General features: G+C 43.0%; 1 protein-coding gene across 1 annotated transcript in view; it reads right to left on the bottom strand.

The window, feature by feature from the left end:
• The window catches only part of igsf9b (immunoglobulin superfamily, member 9b), a 39,229-nt gene extending 21,790 nt beyond the window's left edge, over nt 1–17,439 (bottom strand). Inside the window, exons 1-2 of the mRNA XM_062998727.1 lie at nt 17,376–17,439; nt 14,771–14,977 (exon numbers count right to left, since the gene is read on the bottom strand). Of these exons, the coding sequence (XP_062854797.1) occupies nt 14,771–14,977; nt 17,376–17,436 (268 nt within the window). The 5' untranslated portion in view covers nt 17,437–17,439. The remainder of the gene's footprint in view (nt 1–14,770; nt 14,978–17,375) is intronic.
• Between the last annotated feature and the right edge of the window lie 2,444 nt (nt 17,440–19,883).

Here is a 19,883-nt window from a genome sequence, read left to right as displayed (position 1 = left end):
AAGAAATAAAAAAAAGTTTCATGAATCGCATCACATCGTGGGTATCGTTATATCCCTATTTTAAACTACATTTCTTAATGCAATATTTGTTAGGTCTGTGCTTAACAAACCGTTATACAGCCCTGTAAAATAACATTGTTGTGTACTTCACATCATTTTATTTGATAAGAATAAGTACATTTAAGTTAATCTCCCTTAAATAAGCTTAAACGTACTTAAAAGACAAGAATTTCAGACTAACGGATGGTCTAACATCTCCAGCCCTTGATGCACTTGTGTAAACTGGTGCAGTGAAAATACAAGCTCATCTGAAACTGAAAGTGGAACGTTCTTAGTACATTTTGGAGGTTAAATTAGGTTGACTCAACTCAGAAGTGCATAAATCTGCATGTGTTGTGACAAATATATGAGCTGATTGACTGTGTAATATATTTGGCCCTTGGCTCTATACATGCCAACTGCTGCGGTGGGAATACGAGCCTGCTCTGAACACTTAACCCTTTCCTGCTGCGGTGTGTCCATACATCAATAGGGGCGGAATGTGGGCCCCCACCGGACTGCCTAATTCACAGGTTACCATAGTGATGGGGGTGGGGAGTTTTGATTTGAATTCAGTCACTGCTGAAACACAAGAGGGTAAAAGGACCGCGAGGACGAGCGGCGCGAGGGGGAACGTTAGCGTGCGTGTTTTTGTTTTTTAAATGATGCACCAGTGAGGGGAAAAAACTGTTTTTATTTAAAATAATGAAAGGATCGATGACATATGACTACAGACTGAGGGGGGAAATGTGAAAAGGCTGGAAAGTGAGAGAGGGGATTGGGACGGTGCAGGAGAGAGAGTTGGGGGTGCATTCATTTGTATCACAGCTCGAACAAAAGCTGTGCCATGAGCTGACAGGTGCAAGTTTGGGTTCAAATGAAGAGTTGTGCACTCGGCACTGGTGCATTTAACATTTGCTAAGTATTAAAATTGTGCACGTTATGAAAAGAAAAATAATATAATTTAAATTACAAACGATATCTCCTCTTTTAAACTAATATAGGTATACTTTTAAATTCTAAGGATGCCACAGCAACAAGGAGTAATGAGTGTGTACACACAAATATATATAAAATATACTGTAGCACAAGTGAGCACAATGAGGGAATTCTTAAGAGGTTCAAATCAAGACCTGGGGATCAATAAATCCTCCAGGATCAATGCACACTCGGTGAGCGCTGACCCCTCTTGCCCTCATAATATTCCTCCAGACACATTCATCACTCAACCCACATTGCATTATCGGCAGAGCAAGTTCATTTGCGACTGACCAATCAGAACCTACGAATCACAGACAATGACAAAGATGTGGCCATCATTTCCTCTTCTGAAGCTACTGACTCCATACACATTTACATTTTCAGCACTTTTTTGTTCAAAGCAACTTACAGTACTGTGACAGCATATGGTCTGAGCAATTGAGGGTTAAGGGCCTTGCTCAAGGGCCCAACAGTGACAACCTGGCAGTGGTTGGGCTTGAACCAGTGACTTTTTGATTACTAGTCCAGTACCTTAACCGCTAGGCTACAACTGCCCTACATACACATACACGAGAGATCTTCAAAAAGTTTCCGCACTTTTATATTTTGGTTGGAAGAGGTGAGGGTGTAGTAGGAGGAGGAGTAATCGGTCGTGTCTGAGAGACTGAGAGACACTTATAGTCTGGATTTAGCGCCATCTGATTTCCACCTTTTTGAACACTCAAGGAAGCTTTGAGGGGAAGAACATTTTCATGTGATGATGATGTGAAAGCATTGTTTGCTGTTTGTTTGTTTGTTAATTAGGATTTTAACACCATGTTTTACACTTTGGTTACATTCATGACAGGAACGGTAGTTACTCATAACACAAGATTCATCAGTTCACAAGTTTATATCAAACACAGTCATGGACAATTTAGTGTCTCCAATTAACCTCACTTGCATGTCTTTGGACTGTGGGAGGAAACCAGAGCACCCAGAGGAAACCAACGCAGGCACGGGGAGAACATGCAAACTCCACACAGAAAGGACCCGGACCGCCCCACCTGGGGATCGAACCCAGGACCTTCTTGCTGTGAGGCGACAGTGCTACTCACTTAGCCACTGTGCCGCCCATTGTTTGCTGATGGCATTAAAAAGTTGGTACGACGCTGGGAAAAAGGCATCAGAAGGTGACTGTGTAGAACCCTCGTATTTATTAACTTTGCTATTAGAAGGACATTCTGGGTAAATATTGTTTAGTTATTACAAAGGTGCTGTAAAACGTAGCTGATAGTCTCTAGATGGGTATAAATACTAGAAACAAATGCCCTTTATTTGTAATGCATTTTAAAGGAGAAAAAATATGTTAAGGTACAGCTCAAACAGTGTGAGTACAGGCCCAATACATTTACATTAAAAGCTTGAATCAAAGGGAAAATAAAGAAATTATTAAATACAACGTTTGTAATAAGTTTAAAGTTTATTTTAATGTAACACTTTTTATAGTACACTACATTCATTTAGTGTCTGTTTATCACTGCTTTATCCTGCTCAGGGGTCACAGTGGGTCTAATTCATTAAGCGAAAGGTAGGAAACACCCCGGACAAGCTGCCCGTCCATCACAGGGCAAACACACACAAAAAAACACACACACACACAAACTTACACAATTGGCCTGACTGCATGTCTGTGGACTTGTGGGAGGAAACTGGAGCAACTGAAAAAACCCCACAAGAACAAAGAGGGAAACACATGCAAACACAGCACAGACAGGACCAAAGAATCAAACCCAGGCCCTCATACTGCTTGTATTTGTAAATCTATGATTTCTGTCTCATCTACACTGATCAGCCATAACATTAAAACCACCTCCTTGTTACTACACTTACTGTCCATTTTATCAGCTCCACTTACCATATAGAAGCACTTTGTAGTTCTACAATTACTGACTGTAGTCCATCTGTTTCTCTACATGCTTTGTTAGCTCCTTTCATGCTGTTCTTCAATGGTCAGGACTCTCCAAGGACCCCCGCAGGACCACCACAGAGCAGGTATTATTTAGGTGGTGGGTCATTCTCAGCACTGCAGTGACACTGACATGGTGGTGGTGTGTTAGTGTGTGTTGTGCTGGTATGAGTGGATAAGACACAGCAGCGCTGCTGGAGTTTTTAAACACCTCACTGTCACTGCTGGACTGAGAATAGGTCGAGAACTCAAACCAACTCAAACAGCAGCAATAGATGAGCGATCGTCTCTGACTTTACATCTACAAGGTGGACCAACTAGGTAGGAGTGTCTAATAGAGTGGACAGTGAGTGGACACAATATTTAAAAACTCCAGCAGTGCTGCTGTGTCTGATCCACTCATACCAGCACAACACACACTAACACACCACCACCATGTCAGTGTCACTGCAGTGCTGAGAATGATCCACCACCTAAATAATACCTGCTCTGTGGGGGTCCTGACCATTGAAGAACAGGGTGAAAGCAGGCGAAAAAGGTATGTAGAGAAACAGATGGACTACAGTCAGTGATTGTAGAACTATAAAGTGCTTCTATATGGTAAGTGGAGCTGATAAAATGGACAATGTGTGTAGAAACAAGGAGGTGGTTTTAATGTTATGGTTGATCGGTGTATATTTGCATTTTATTCTTGTATTGTTGTATTCTTTATTTACCTAATCACTTTGGTTTACTATCTGCAAATCACACTGTGTTTTCACCGTCTCCTCAGTCCCCTGCTGTTATTTTGTGCACTGAAGGGTGTAATAGTTTGTGATTTAAATGCCCCCGCCTGCTCGTATGAGAAATTTAGTTTTTTTTCATCAGTAGGTGGTCGGCAAACATCTGAAAATGCCAAATCCCTCCAAAGTCACTACAGGACGAAATAAGTGAATCTCAATCACAAGTTGCTTGCTAAAGATAACATTTGTATATTTTCTCAATTCTAAATTCTGATAAATTGTACACTGTGGCACGCTCCTGATTTCGGTTTATGTGATACGAAGCTGTTTAAGCTGATCGTTTATATCCCTCAGTGATAATCACTTTTTTATTATTTTATCTGCAATCACTGACTGTATGTGCATCTTCTGCTAGCACATAAATGAAGACGTCCATGCAATGTGCTCTGCAGTATGTAGATACGGAAACACATGGATCATTGTTTGAGGAAGCCCTTGGTCCTGTTTTTCTTAGCTTCACTCCATGTGAGTTTAAGACAGCCCAGATGCATTTTGGGATATGTTTTGATTTGAATACAATAATAAGTCTGAGGGCCCTGACCCACCCACGGTGCCTTCCCTCCCCATTCTGCTTTGGCTCAAAATGTACCTCCACCCCATCCCAGCACTGCTCCCTCCTAATCAGTTTAACCCTCTTATGAATGGCTCTTTGTTATGAGACAGCTTACAGTTAAACTTGAGGCTCACTCGGTACAACAGTAAACAGGCTTGGAAGCACATGGGCACAGACATCGTTCCCAGGTACGGATCAACAAGGCAAACCATTAACGTCTCTCCCTGTAATCTATCCCTATTTTAATCTTTTTTTTCTATATTTTTGTGTTTAACTCCCATTTTTTCCCAAATTAGCAAAATCAATTTGTCTTCCGCTGCTGGGGATCCCTGATTTTTGCAGTTGAGGTGGGTACATTGCTGCTCACGCTTCCTCCTACGACCCGCGTGTAGCCCTTAACAGAACCCTTTTTCACCCATGCACTCTGCACAGGCACCTCTATCCGCCAATCAGGGTCCTTACACAGCGTTTGAATCTATCCGCCAATCAGGGTCCTTACACAGCGTTTGAATCTATCCGCCAATCAGGGTCCTTACACAGCGTTTAAATCTATCCGCCAATCAGGGTCCTTACACAGCGTTTGAATCTATCCGCCAATCAGGGTCCTCACACAGCGTTTGAATCTATCCGCCAATCAGGGTCCTTACACAGCGTTTGAATCTATCCGCCAATCAGGGTCCTTACACAGTGTTTAAATCTATCCGCCAATCAGGGTCCTTACACAGCGTTTAAATCTATCCGCCAATCAGGGACCTTACACAGTGTTTAAATCTATCCGCCAATCAGGGACCTTACACAGCGTTTAATCTATCCGCCAATCAGGGTCCTTACACAGCGTTTAAATCTATCCGCCAATCAGGGTCCTTACACAGCATTTGAATCTATCCGCCAATCAGGGTCCTTACACAGTGTTTAAATCTATCCGCCAATCAGGGACCTTACACAGCGTTTAAATCTATCCGCCAATCAGGGACCTTACACAGCGTTTAAATCTATCCGCCAATCAGGGTCCTTACACAGCGTTTAAATCTATCCGCCAATCAGGGTCCTTACACAGTGTTTAAATCTATCCGCCAATCAGGGACCTTACACAGCGTTTAATCTATCCGCCAATCAGGGTCCTTACACAGCGTGTCCCTGCAGGCACTGCCAATTATGCCCACTAGATAGCGCCCAGCCAACCGGTGGCAACGGCGAGTTTCAAAACGAGGAGTTTAATACACATGATATGACTATGTGACTCCTGGTGTGTGATGGCAAGTTCAGTGCTTTTGTGAAAGATTTTAACCAAGATAAATCTGAGAGGATAAACACTAAAACCTGCTAAATAATCAATCACCGATAAGGGGTCACACACTACTGTTTCAAATCCCCAAAGGTTTGAATCCCCAGTGGTGATATGGACCAATCAGGCATCTACAGTATATACAGATATGAATGGCTACTGAGAGGCCCGGTGATGGATTTGTGTCCTGTCTGTGATTAAGGGGAAACCAGACCCTGACCAAGATTAAACGGTGGTGAAAAGATGAAAATGAAACAAAATTGAAATATTTGGAGGAGAGATTAACTGAAAGATGCAGAGTAAGGATGTTCTAGTAAACATGTTTGATAAGAGCGTGCACGTGAGCAGTATACAATTAAGTTTACCATTTATATTACATTCAGGCTTTGTTATGCCTTATACCTCATTCTGTTTAACTTAGACCTGTTGTCCCCATTAGTAGACACTTTTGTCTGCCATCTAGTACTAGTTTACCTTAAGTATTGGACAGTAAATAAGGTAAAAACAAGCTATAACTGCATTAAAATCAAAGCAGGCTCCCAGGTTCCGCTAGCACACCAGCGCCGAGATTCTGAACACCTTGGTTCGAAAGTCAGCTCTTGGCTGGGCGCCTTCTAGCGGGCCCATTGGTAGTGCCTGCAGCAGACAATAATTGGCCAACCTGTCTGCTGGGTGGGATGACTGGACTATATGTGGGTGGGGTCTTCAAACACTGTGTAAGGACCCTGGTTAGCAGATAGAGATGCCTGTGCAGAAAGCATAGGCGAAAAGAAGGGGTCCGCTAAGGACTGCGGACGGGTCAGAGGAGGCGTGAGCAGAAAATATACCCTCCTCGAATGCAATCAGGGATCCCCAGCAGCGGAAGACAGATTGACTACGCTAAATCGGAAGAAAAAGGGGAGAAAATGAATAATTAAATAGAAACACCCCCCCCCCCCCCCCCCATTACTAAAGCATTACAATAAAGCAGTGCGGAGAGGTGCTGATGGGGCCTTAATGCTGAAAAGCTGAGTCTCTAACTGTGCACTAAATATTATTGTAGGAATAACATGAATTGTGTAGTAATAATGGGACCTGCTATATAGCAGATAGCCTCATACAGTATTTGGGACACATCTGTCCTCTTAATGTCTTAGTTTCTGCGTCCTGTGTTGGTCTGTTTTGTTTTGCATTTGATTCTCCACCTTGTTCGGTTCATTGGTTAACGCAGTAATTAGTTTTACCTGTAGTCAGTGTTACATTTGATTACGTTTGTGTTTAATCCCTCCACATGACTCTGTACCTTATGTTGTCGTTGTGTTAGCTGGCATCACTAAGCCTTGTTTCTGTTTACTTAAGGTGCATTCCAATCACCCCAGTAGTTCCCTGTGAAGTGGACAATGCAGGGAATTGAGACATCAGACATAAGGAATGAAAGCGCTCGGTTTGAAGGGAACTTCAGACTGTATAGGAAGTCCTGAGTAACGGTTCATCACTAAGCAGTTGACAGACAATTTACCCATCAATCAACACTTGTCTCACAGGTTAAAACAGCTGCTGCATTTTCTGAGAGCAGTAAATGGTACGAGCGGGATTATGCGAGTTCACTTATGTCAGTGAGTGATATTAAACCAACGTTTATCAACGGTAATCTCTGTTGAAAACTACCAACAATGTAAAAGTAACCAGTGAACGTCCAGAAACACTTCAAAATCTGCCGGGAAATCAGTTTAGCTTGTTAACTGTTACATAGTTAAAGTTAGCTAAGTTTATTATCCTGGGGTAAATGTTGACTGGTAACGTGTTTAGCCAAAATATACTGTTTCTCTGCATGCTTTGTTAGCCCCCTTTCATGCTGTTCTTTAATGGTCAGGACTCTCCTAGGACCACCACAGAGCAGGTATTATTTAGGTAGATCATTCTCAGCACTGCAGTGACACTGACATGGTGGTGGTGTGTTAGTGTGTGTTGTGCTGGTATGAGTGGATGAGACACAGCAGCGCTGCTGTTGTTTTTAAATACCGTGTCCACTCACTGTCCACTCTGTCACTGCAGTGCTGAGAATGATCCACCACCTAAATAATACCTGCTCTGTAGTTGTCCTGTGAGAGTCCTGACCATTATCATCCCACCCTGAACAACAGCCAATCTTTGTTCATGTAGGCGCCCAGCCCAGCTGGATGGCAGAGCTGAGATTTGATACGATGTATTCGAAATCCCAGCTCTGGTGTGCTAGCGTGTTTTAGCGCTGCGCCATCTGAGCGGCCTAACATTTGTGCTTTTTGTTATAAACCAGTAGCTTAGCTTACTGTATTTTATAAATAAACGACTATTTACTTTACTGTCTAACGTTACTGACAATGACAGAAGGACTTCAGGGTTAAAAAACTAAAACTACACAGCCAAAACTGTCTCCTGCACTAACAGTGTTTTGTATTGAACTAAATATTAAACTGAGTTTGGAACTGTTTGAAGTAATGTAATGACTGGGTTTTACCTCAGGCTGATGGTTCCAATCCCCTGTATTAGTACTTAGCCTTTGTTAGTGAGCACAACATGCCAACACGGTCTTCTCAGAATCTGTTCGGGCCAGTTCTTAGTTTAAATCTCATTTTTATGGTGTGTATTTTAAGTTTTTATAAGGTAACACAGTCACTCGCAGTGGGAATGTGACAAAAGAGTCTCCTATGAGCCATTTGTGATTTGGAATTGATCATTTTCCAGTGATTAATATTTATTGATTAGGATTTTAATGTCATGTTTTACACACTTTGGTTCATTCATGACAGAAACTGTAGTTACTCATTACACAAGATTCATCAGTTCAAGTCTTTACTGTCTTTATTGTACCTCACTTGCATGTCTTTGGACTGTAGGAGGAAACCAGAGCTCCTGAAGGAAACCCTCTCAGACATGGGGAGAACATGCAAACTCCACACAGAAAGGACCAAGACCACCTCACCTGGAGATCAAACCCAGGACCTTTTTGCTGTGAGGCGACAGTGCTACCCACTGAGCCTTCTAGTGATTACACATTCTCACTTCTGATTCACATGTTTGGACCACCCAGGCTATCCATTTCTATGAATGCAATTTCTATTTCACCTGATCTTCAAAGTCAGGCTCTCGACCCTGTAAAAACCTTGTAAGGTTTACCAAACTTTACCACTATCACATTTATCACAGTCACCCATGAGTAGTTCCACACACAGAAGCTCTCACGTTGCTCTCGTACCTCTCAGATTGCATTCTCGGGTACAGATCCTCTAACAGGAGCAAAAACAAACACGATTGTTTTCCACAGTTCGAGGATAAGCACAACAGTAGCGTGATCAGGTTTCTTTACTAGTAAAGAGTAAAGAGTAAAACAATTGAACAGGATAAACCAGCTCAGCTTCTGTTATAGCGAGTGTAGCTTAAAGGTATAAGGAGCCTGAGATCCTTACGTGTGCCAGCATTTTCTTGGCAGCTGGGTCACTGTTTGGTAAAAGTAGACCATGAGCATTCGGGGGTTTTCCCTCTTGTTACTGTGGGTTGATTAAAAACTACACAACTGATTTCATAAACTTAAGTAGAGCACGAGAAACGTATGTGCCGAATGAAAAGGTCATGAAAAGGTGATCAAAACTTCCTTCCTCTGGAAAATTCAGGGGAAAAAAAAGAACTTTGTTGTGAATGGGTGTCGTAGTGAGGGGTGGTGGGGCTGAATGGGCCATTCTTTTAAATGATTTATGGCCTATACGGGGTCTGTTCTCAAGCAGTCTTTTCATGTCCTGTGGAACTGCAGGCACTTGGTGCTCATTAAAACCTTCACAGCATGTCTTAAGTTAAAATACTTAAAAGTGCTGCAATTTCTAAGTAAATAATTTTTTTATGTGGTGCAAAGGCAAAGGTTTATCAAGTAACATGCTAGTCGACGTCTCATCATCCTTCAAGGAGTAACTTTTCAAACCCTAAAAAGCTCGTTCCCTCATGTTATTTCTTTCTAAAGCAGTCACATTAAAAGTTAGCTATTTATTTCATTTCTCAGGAAGTCTAAGCATTCATACACAGTATTTATATACACCGATCAGGCATAACATTATGACCACCTCCTTGTTTCTACACTCACTGTCCATTTTATCAGCTCCACTTACCATATAGAAGCACTGCAGTGACACTGACATGGTGGTGGTGTGTTAGTGTGAGTTTTTAAACACCTCACTGTCACTGCTGGACTGAGAATAGTCCACCAACCAAAAATATCTAGCCAACAGCGCCCAGTGGGCAGCGTCCTGTAGCCACTGATGAAGGTCTAGAAGATGACCAACTCAAACAGCAGCAATAGATGAGCGATCGTCTCTGACTTTACATCTACATGGTGGACCAACCAGGTAGGAGTGTCTAATAGAGTGGACAGTGAGTGGACACGGCATTTAAAACCTCCAGCAGCGCTGCTGTGTCTGATCCGCTCATACCAGCACAATCAGTATATGTATATATTATGATTTTAACTTCATGGTTTACACACTTTGGTTACATTAATGACAGGAACGGTAGTTACTGGTTACACAAGATTCATCAGTCCAAGTTTAATGTCAAACACAGTCATGTGGGAGGAAACCGGAGCTCTCGGAGGAAACCCACGCACATGGGGAGAACGTGCAAACTCCACACAGAAAGGACCCAGACCACCCCTGCTGGGAATCTAACCCAGGGCCTTATTGCTGTGAGGCGACAGTGCTACCCACTGAGCCACCTGTTTGATTATTTACAGTGCATTGATGATTGCCACAGAGCCGTACAGACTGCTAAGTAGTGTTGAAAGTAAAAGAAACTATTATTTGACTCATTAGGTACAGTTACCATGATGCTAACCTATTTTATCAGCATCCATGTGGGAACATCATAAGGCCTTCTCCGATGTTGCCATGGTAATATGTGTGTTCGGCTGTCAAATGCTGGAGTGTAAAATTTTATTGGTCCTGGGAGTCCAACATTGTCCAATATTTACAAAATGTTGCCAGACGATCAAGCTGCAGCTGGCGCTCTTAATTGGAAGACTGTTGGTTCAAATCCAGGCTCTGCTATGCAGCCACTATTGGGTCACTGAGCAAGGCCCATAACCCTGTCTGCTCTAGGGGTGCTGTACAATGACTGACCCTGCGCTCTGACCCCGGCTTCCAAAAAAGCTGGGATATGCAGAAAAAAATGTCACTGTACTGTACATGTGTATATGTATATATGACAAATAGAGGCATTGTTAAAGCTCTTATAAGACAACTCAGATACTTGATGTGCTTAACCCAGTATAAGGGCAGGGTACCTTTCAGCCCCCCCCTAATTTTTTGTGCATGTGGTTATTTGATCTGTCCCTGCTTAGGGTAACAGTAACATACTCTGACATTAAGAACTCTTTCACATGGGTCTCCTGCCAAACACACCCATCCATCACACCCAGATACTGCTTATGTACGAGCATCATTTTAAAGATGGTCTTTCTCTGTAAGTCTGTTGCAGGCACCGTGTCACAGCTCTCTGTATTATACTGGTACTTACTGTTGTTGTCCATGCAGTCATCACACCACCACCATGACTTGATTAAAGCAGCAGAGACATGTGGTGTCCGATTGCTGCAGAGGAATGCTATTAGTCCCTGTGCAAGTCTGAAACTCACCAGATAGCTTATCATTCAAGTCATAGAGTAATATTCTTTTATGGGAGTCCTGGTCCAGTTCAGAGAGTATACTCAAACTTTGTAGCCAATCACCCTCACAGGTCAATACAACATAGCCAAAACTCAACACCTACATGTTAACATCTAAACAATAACAAGGAAATGGCTTGGATTTATTAACATTTGTTTCAATATTTTGAGTAAAATGCATCTATGATATCCCTCATAATAAAAATCATATAAAACAGAACAGAAATAAGCTTATTTCTACACCGATCAGCCATAACATTAAAACCACCTCCTTGTTTCTACACTTACTGTCCATTTTATCAGCTCCACTTACTCTATAGAAGCACTTTGTAGTTCTACAATTACTGACTGTAGTCTATCTATTTCTCTACATATCTTTCTAACCTGCTTTCACCCTGTTCTTTAATGGTCAGGACCCCCACAGGACCACCACAGAGCAGGTATTATTTAGGTGGTGGATCATTCTCAGCACTGCAGTGACACTGACATGGTGGTGGTGTGTTAGTGTGTGTTGTGCTGGTATGAGTGGATCAGACACAGCAGCGCTGATGGAGTTTTTAAACACCTCACTGTCACTGCTGGACCGAGAATAGTCCACCAACCAAAAATATCCAGCCAACAGCACCCCGTGGGCAGTGTCCTGTGACCACTGATGAAGGTCTAGAAGATGAGCAACTCAAACAGCAGCAATAGATGAGCGATCGTCTCTGACTTTACATCTACAAGGTGGACCAACTAGGTAGGAGTGTCTAATAGAGTGGACGGTGAGTGGACACGGTATTTAAAAAGTCCAGCAGCGCTGCTGTGTCTGATCCACTCATACCAGCACAACACACACTAACACACCACCACCATGTCAGTGTCACTGCAGTGCTGAGAATGATCCACCACCTAAATAATACCTGCTCTGTGGTGGTCCTGTGGGGGTCCTGACCATTGAAGAACAGGGTGAAAGCAGGGTAAAAAGGTTATGTAGAGAAACAGATGGACTACAGTCAGTAATTGTAGAACTACAAAGTGCTTCTATATGGTAAGTGGAGCTGATAAAATGTACAGTGAGTGTATGGCTGATCAGTGTATAGGTGACTGTCACTGTGAGGACGGCAATATTGGATCATTACGACCATCAGCCAAATTTCCTTGCTTTGTTATTGCTGTGTTATTATAAAATGGGAGGAACTGGATCTGGACGTCTCTTAAAAGTACATACTAACAACCCTGCACACGACTGTAGACAATGTTTATGGCTTAATTAGCTTTTAGTATCTCTTCCAGTTAGTTTATTGCTTCTAAAGGAATGCTTTCGAAGACACGCTGCGTCTGTTCCCAATTTTCGAAACAGTTTCTTTGATTTGTTCTTTTGTTTTGTCCTCAATATGAAGCCCTCTGTGTCTCGTTTCAGCGCTCGTTATTTAAGTGGTGCTGACAGATCTGAACTGTTGCTGCGTTCGCTTCCTTTCCTGAAGGAGTCGTATTATTGATTTTAAAGAACAGGGGTCCAGGTTAGGCAGAGCCTCATTTGTGCCACAGACCGCTGGGAATAAAGAGAAATTTCCATTTAGTCTCTGATTAAAACCTGATCAAATGAGGTATAAGCATATCAAAGGAAAACAACATGAACCAAGCTGATGTAGGAAACGATTCTGCTGAGATGCGAGCAGCGATTGTGATTATTTTGGGGGAGGTCAGAGTCAAAAACACATTTCTGTCTTTTGTTCTTCATGAGACAATGCTGGGATTATAATATCTAGAGCAATGACTATACTTCAACCCCCCTCTTGATTTGACTGATCATCTCAAGGGATAAACAAATTCTTTCTGTTAGCGGGTCAGGCTTACAGGATCAGAACACAAACCCCAGACAACAACAGACCAACACGTCCCCCCAACCTGTTTCAGTTTTACCCTACGCTTCTTAATCCAGACCCCACTCAATGCTGACCTCCCCCAACAGACTGTGCCTGGCCAACCCCTCCTCCTTAGCATCCATTAAAAGCTTTCCTCATCTCCCCTTCTTCCTTTCTAGTACCATCTCTCCCACACACTGGCTCAGACACTCAGCATAATTACAGGGTACTTGCTGTTTGGGCTGGATCACTGATTTGGGGATATTCTTTTGATGGTGGAATGCTTCTTCTTTTAACACCACTACACTTCCCACCACCACCACCACCACCACCACACTTAAACTACCAGAGAAAAACAGCTGTATTTTCAGTTAAACATGTCTCTGAAAAACTATTCAAAAGGGCCTTGAAAGTCATTTCCAAGAGGCACTTCAGATCACTCGCCTACCTTTATCATGCAGTATGAAGAGCTTCAGCGTGGCCCTCATGTTCATTTTTTCAGAATCAGAATCAGACTTGATTGGCCAAGTATTCTCACACATACAAGGAATTTGACTTTGGTTATATAGATGCTAGCAGTGCATGATAAATACAATATTGACACATACACACACATATACTCTCTCTCTAACACACACATTCACACATTCATACCTGTAAACAATCAGCATGTGTAATTCACATTAAGGGTCAAAGGTGCAGAGTTCTGTGCAGTATAAAAACTATAAAATAATAAATAAGAAATGTAAAATGAATGTGAAAGACCAGTGTATGCAGTGGTGCGAGTCATTATATAAGTTAAATAGGTCATTTGTAGATGTACAAGTGTCCCAAAGATTTTTTTCTATTATTTATATTTTTTCCCCTCTTTTTCCCCCCAATTTTTATCCCCCAGTCTAGTCGTGTCCAAATACCCTGAATGCGTCCTCTATACTGATTCGACCCTTCACCACTGACTGAGGACGCTCCGGTATGCACTGTCAGTACAGACTGCATTTTTCACCAGCACGAGTCGAGTTCATACACTTGAGGGGCACTGTGTATGGAGGGCCACACCCCCATCAGCATTATTCCTCAGCCCTGTGCAGGCGCCATCAGTCAGCCAGCAGAGGCCGCAGTCGCACCAGTTATGAGGACCTATGATCCGACTTCTTACCCCTAACCCTGAACAACCAATCGTTGTTCATGCTGCCGCCCAGCCCAGTCAGAAGGGCGGAGCTGAGATTCGATACGATGTATTCGAAACCCCAACTCTGGTGTGCTAGTGTACTTTACCGCTGCGCCACCTGAGCGGCCCAAGTGGTAGTTTTAATGTTATGGCTGATCAGTATATATATATATATATATATATAATCTATATCTATCTATTTAGATCTATATATATCAATATATGCATTGTTCATTTAGCACTTTTGTGGATGTTAGTGCTGTGTATTTGTATATTTTCCACACCTCCCTGACAAAAAAAAACCTCGCTGTTTTGGACAATTGTGTTATACTGACCAGTGCTCCCCCGTTTAGTCTGTTAAATCGAGGTTCCACTGTAATTTCTTTGTGTTTTGTTTTGATGCATTCTTTGCGTCGCCTGGGTCACAGTAAAAATCATAAAGAAAATAAGTGTCGCCTGAAAAAAAACCCGTTACAGGCCACTATTTGAAGCCGTAACTCACCTTTATAGTCTGGATGTACGCGTGGCGTGTAGCCTCCGAATTTGATGAGAATGGGGACATTGTAGCCTAGCCGAACCCACTCTACCACGTGCAGGGGGAGCTGATTTGGGGTTGTGACCTCATCCGTTAAAGACGGCAGACTGCAGCCCAGCTCAGCAGTCCCTCCGACTCTTCCTCGCACCACTGGGTCGGCACACAGTGAAGGATCTGGTAAAATACACAGATTTACTCAGAACAACTGACAAATTAAACACGCTGCTGTAGGTAGAAAGTGACTGACATTGTGATAGAAAAACTTATAATAACCAAATGACTAGGACAAAATAACAGAAACCCATCTGAATTTATTAAAATATTATTGCTATTAAGGAGGATTAATCCACCCCACAGCTTTAATTCATCTTGGACAGCTGGTCTACGAGTCCTAAATGATTTATGCTGAAATATTGGAGCATCCTTTATGTTGTCAAAAAGCAAACTCATTAGAGTTGGCCACACCAATGGTCCTGTACCTTGTCTGGAACTGTGATTAGGACTAATCTCTAAAGATTACGCTCTCTGATAAAGCGAGGAAGGAGCATGGCCCACCGCATGCCCTTTCTCCAGTCTCCTGCCTCCCCACGGACCTCCTGCGGCAAACACATGGCCAGCACCCTACTGGCCTCCCACTCTCCCTCGTACACACAAAGCTCAAATGAAAGGGAGTGAAGGGGAAAGAGACTAAATCCCAAACTTATCAAAATCCGGATTTGAAGATTTTATTTTTTAAGACTCACATTTGCTCCACACTACTGGATCCCCCACCAAGACCACCCCTGCTTAAGCTCATGCTTTTATCACCATTATGATCCTTTATCCTGGAACAGGCGCGTTTTTAAATGCTGGTGTGCTTGAATGTGTTGCTTGAATCTGAGAGCCAATAAACCTGAGAGCGATACCGTCTGGAGCTGTGCTCCTGGCAGGCTCACACCTGACTGTTAGGTCAAAGAGGAGGGTCCAGATAAAGAGCAATCACAACTCCACCCATAGGGAACTAGAATTGTGGGTTGCAGCACACTTCTTATAATCTTTTGGTGTGAGTTTTTCATGACAAGGATGCTGGGTCAACCTGGCACAACGTTAAGTCGACTGCAGGGCTGCTCAGTCAGTCTATCAGATCCTGCAAAGCTCAAATGAGTTGCCACACTGGCTTGGATGTTGCCATAATAAGGTATGTTGTATCCACTGTGAGAGACAGAGTGGGCATTGAGATGTGTACTATTGGCTCATCAAAGTTTGCAACAGAGAGAGAGAGACACAGTAATGCACAAAAAAGAGAAGGTAAGGCAAGGCAAGGCAAGATGCAGAGACACACAGGATAAACATTAAACTTTGTGTCAAGATATGACAGAGGAATGTTTGGGGACTAGTTCACACTACACAATTTATGCCCTGACTTTCGCTCGCTGACTGGTCAGCGCTAGATTTGCCGGCTCGTGAGCAACTCGGCATTCGCTCGGCGATTGAAACTCGACTCTTGATCGCTATGTGTGAACTACTCAACAACTCCATCTGAGCGGCTCGCCGAGAATTATCCTGAAGATAAATATCTAGCTTGCTAAATATCTGGATACGAGTCGACCGACTGGCAATGAGTGCGGTGTCGAACAGCCAATGAGAACGAAAGATACAGGGTGAGGGCAAATGCAAGGGAGGAGTTGTAAAAAGGTGGGACAGGGACACACACTCAAGTTTTACAGTATTTCTGACCTTATGATTCTCTATAAAACATATTCATTAAACCTCTTGTCACTTCTCGCGTGACAAAACGTAGTTTGGGAGACCAGAGAAGCTCGCCTGCGATTCCAGTTGGTAATAGATGGTGTAGTGTGAATCCCCCTATCGTACGTGTAGTGTGAAAGCCACACCGACTTGAAAGACTCCCGATTACAAGAGATCCAGTTGTGTAGTGTGAACTTGGCATAAGTAGTTCATAAGAGAGAATAAATATTAGAATTTTTGGGAGGTATAAATTAAGTAATCAGACACAGGGCACTTCAAGACGTTGGTTGGACACATTTACATTTTCAGCATTTAGCAGACGCTTTTATCCAAAGCGACTTACACAGTGAGCGGAACACACTGAGCAATTGAGGGTTAAGGGCCTTGCTCAGGGACCCAACAGTGGCAACTTGGTGGTGGCAGGGCTTGAACCGGCAACCTTCTGTTTACTAGTCCAGTACCTTAACCACTGAGCTATCACTGGCCCCACACTGGACACACTGTGCTGTTCTCAGGCAAAGAGGGACGCGAACATCATGGAGTCGGTGTCTGGGTTAACAGAAACGTTGCCCAACATCCTACAACACATTTGCCACAAAGTGAAGAGATTTGACTATTATCCAGTGGTACACTCCAACTCTAACTGTGTGGAGCTTGCATGTTCTCCCTGTGTCCGTGTTGGTTTTCTCCGGATGCTCCACATTGTTGCTAAATATTTCGACCTCTTTAAGGTTTCGTAGTGGTGGTCAGTTGTTAATTTTTCTTTGTGCTCCACAGCAACGTGCACAAAATTATAATCTCTTAAACATTAGCCCTGGATAGAAAGTCTGAGAAGTGCACTTACATGTCAGGCAGAGGACAGCAGCAAGAGTCACATGTAGAAGCCAGAGTTTCTCCTGTCCCATTTCACTCCCTCACTCACCCTCACACATGCCCCTGAAAACAGACAAACACACACAATAAAGTCAGTCTTCTATTGCCCCAATACACCAGTTAACACACAGTAATGAAAAAAATGCTGTATCAGTAATCAGTGTGGCATTTAACATGTGCTACCTGTATGTGCCCTGGTTTTCCTCTCAAACTCCAAAAACTGGGTACTACCTGCCCACTCCTAGGTACTACACACAGGGCAGTTGTAGCCTAGCGGTTAAGGTACTGGACTAGTAATCAAAAGGTTTCTGGTTTAAGCCCCACCACTGCTAGGTTGGGCTCTTAACTCTCAATTGCTTAGACATTATTCTATCACAGCACTGTAAATCGCTCTGGATAAAAAATGTTTGTGGATATATGAAGAATTATTCCTAGGTGTGTGTGGATGTGTGTTTGAGTGAGTGAGATGCCCTGTGATGGATCAGTGCCCTGTATTCGTGTCTCACAGCTAATGTGTATAGGATAGGTTTCAAACCCGCCTCAAGGAAAAAGTGATTATTAAAGATGAATGAATAAACAAATGGTTTATGACAAGAAAATGTTCAACCATCATTTATAATCATTTAATTTGTTTAATTAATGCACTGTAACTTTTTGGATCATTAGACTGAATTAAAATGCATCATAATACAGAACCATCAGACAGTCAGTCATCACCTATTGCAAGAGTTTGGCGAGCAGTCTGAAAAGCAAACAAACCTCAAGCAATCTTTCCTCAAGCCTTGGTTGTGACATTAGAATGAACTGTCTGATCTGTGCTTTGGAAAAAGGCATGAATAGTGTTGCTTCACATTAAGCCAACTTCCCACATAGTTTCACTGTAGTTTGGTGTAATTACACATAGAATTAGATGCTGGAGCCGCGATTCTTCACTGAAAATGGCAGCATTATGGGTAGGCTGTGGGCATGTGGGGAATAAAAAATACTAAATAATAATACAGCATGTTTCATATTAGGTTAATAAACAATTTCACAGTTCCACGCTTGTATAAGGTGTTTCTTTACATTCAAACTGTGTTTTATAGTCATCACCCTCTTCACCTGGAAACACTAGGCACAAATCAGAAATACCCTGGACAGGGACCAATCCACAATCCACTCCGAGAGCCAGATTTCTGCAAACCCCCGGACATAGCCAATCATGTCTGTGTAGATGCCTGGCAAGCCCAGAGCATGGCTGGGATTCAAACCTGGATCTCAGAGATGGTGTGTTAGTGTAGGAGAGCGCTGCACCACCCAAGCATCTCAAAAACAGTGCAAAATAGGCTAGTTGATATTTGGTATTATATGTCACAAAGTGATACAGCGCTAACAGAGACATGCAGTCAGGTTAACTGGAGCTACTAAGATTGCCCGAAGTGTGTTTGTGTGTGGGCAGAACGGTGGCTCGGTGGGCAGCACTGTCGACTCACTGCAAGAAGGTCCCGGGTTCGATCCCCAGGCGGGGCGGTCCGAGTCCTTTCTGCGTGGAGTTTGCATGTTCTCCCCGTGTCTGCATGGGTTTCCTCCGGGTTCCCTCCCACATTCCAAAAACATGCAGTCAAGTTGATTGGAGAAACTGAATTGCCCTATAGGTGAGTGTGTGTGTGTGTGTATGTGTGTCTGCCCTGTGATGGACTGGCGCCCCATCCAGGGTATTACTGTGTGCCTTGCCCTCATTGAAGGCTTCAGCACCCCCCGCGACCCTGACTGGATAAGCGGTTAAGAAAGTGAGTGAGTGAGTGTTTGTGTGTGCGTCTGCCCTGTGTCAGATTGGCGACCTTTTGCCCAATTAACCAGACCCACCGCAAACCTAAACAGGATAAATTAGTGGTAAAACAGACAATAAATGAATGAATGTTCGTTTGTTGTTACCTTAGTAATCTTTTTACTTGCCACTTAAACAATACAAACAACATACAAACTCTGGTGTTGTCATGGGATGCCAAGCTTCCAATAAGTCATTTCTTTAGCTTTTGCCCTGATTTACTGTATGTGCTTTTACTGTAGGAACAACAAGAGCTTGGCTGTGCTGTGCAAATATTAAAAAGTATTCAGCACCAAAATTGTTCATTGTGGGTTTCACCGCTTAAGTGTTGCAGAGCTGCTGCACACAAGCCTAAGATCACCATGCACAATAACAATGTATTATTACCAATTACAATACCTTACCAATGTAAGATATTATTTAGGTGGTGGGTCATTCTCAGCACTGCAGTGACACTGACATGGTGGTGGTGTGTTAGTGTGTGTTGTGCTGGTATGAGTGGATCAGACACAGCAGCGCTGCTGGAGTTTTTAAACACCTCACTGTCACTGCTGGACTGAGAATAGTCCATCAGCCAAAAATATATCCAGCCAACAGTGCCCCGTGGGCAGCGTCCTGTGACCACTGATGAAGGTCTACAAGATTTACATCTACAAGGTGGACCAACTAGGT

This window comes from Trichomycterus rosablanca, chromosome 7, assembly GCF_030014385.1.
Source record: "Trichomycterus rosablanca isolate fTriRos1 chromosome 7, fTriRos1.hap1, whole genome shotgun sequence".
Lineage (NCBI taxonomy): Eukaryota > Metazoa > Chordata > Actinopteri > Siluriformes > Trichomycteridae > Trichomycterus > Trichomycterus rosablanca.
The sequence above is the reverse complement of the archived record's forward strand: the minus strand, read 5'-3'. Positions and strand labels throughout refer to the sequence as shown.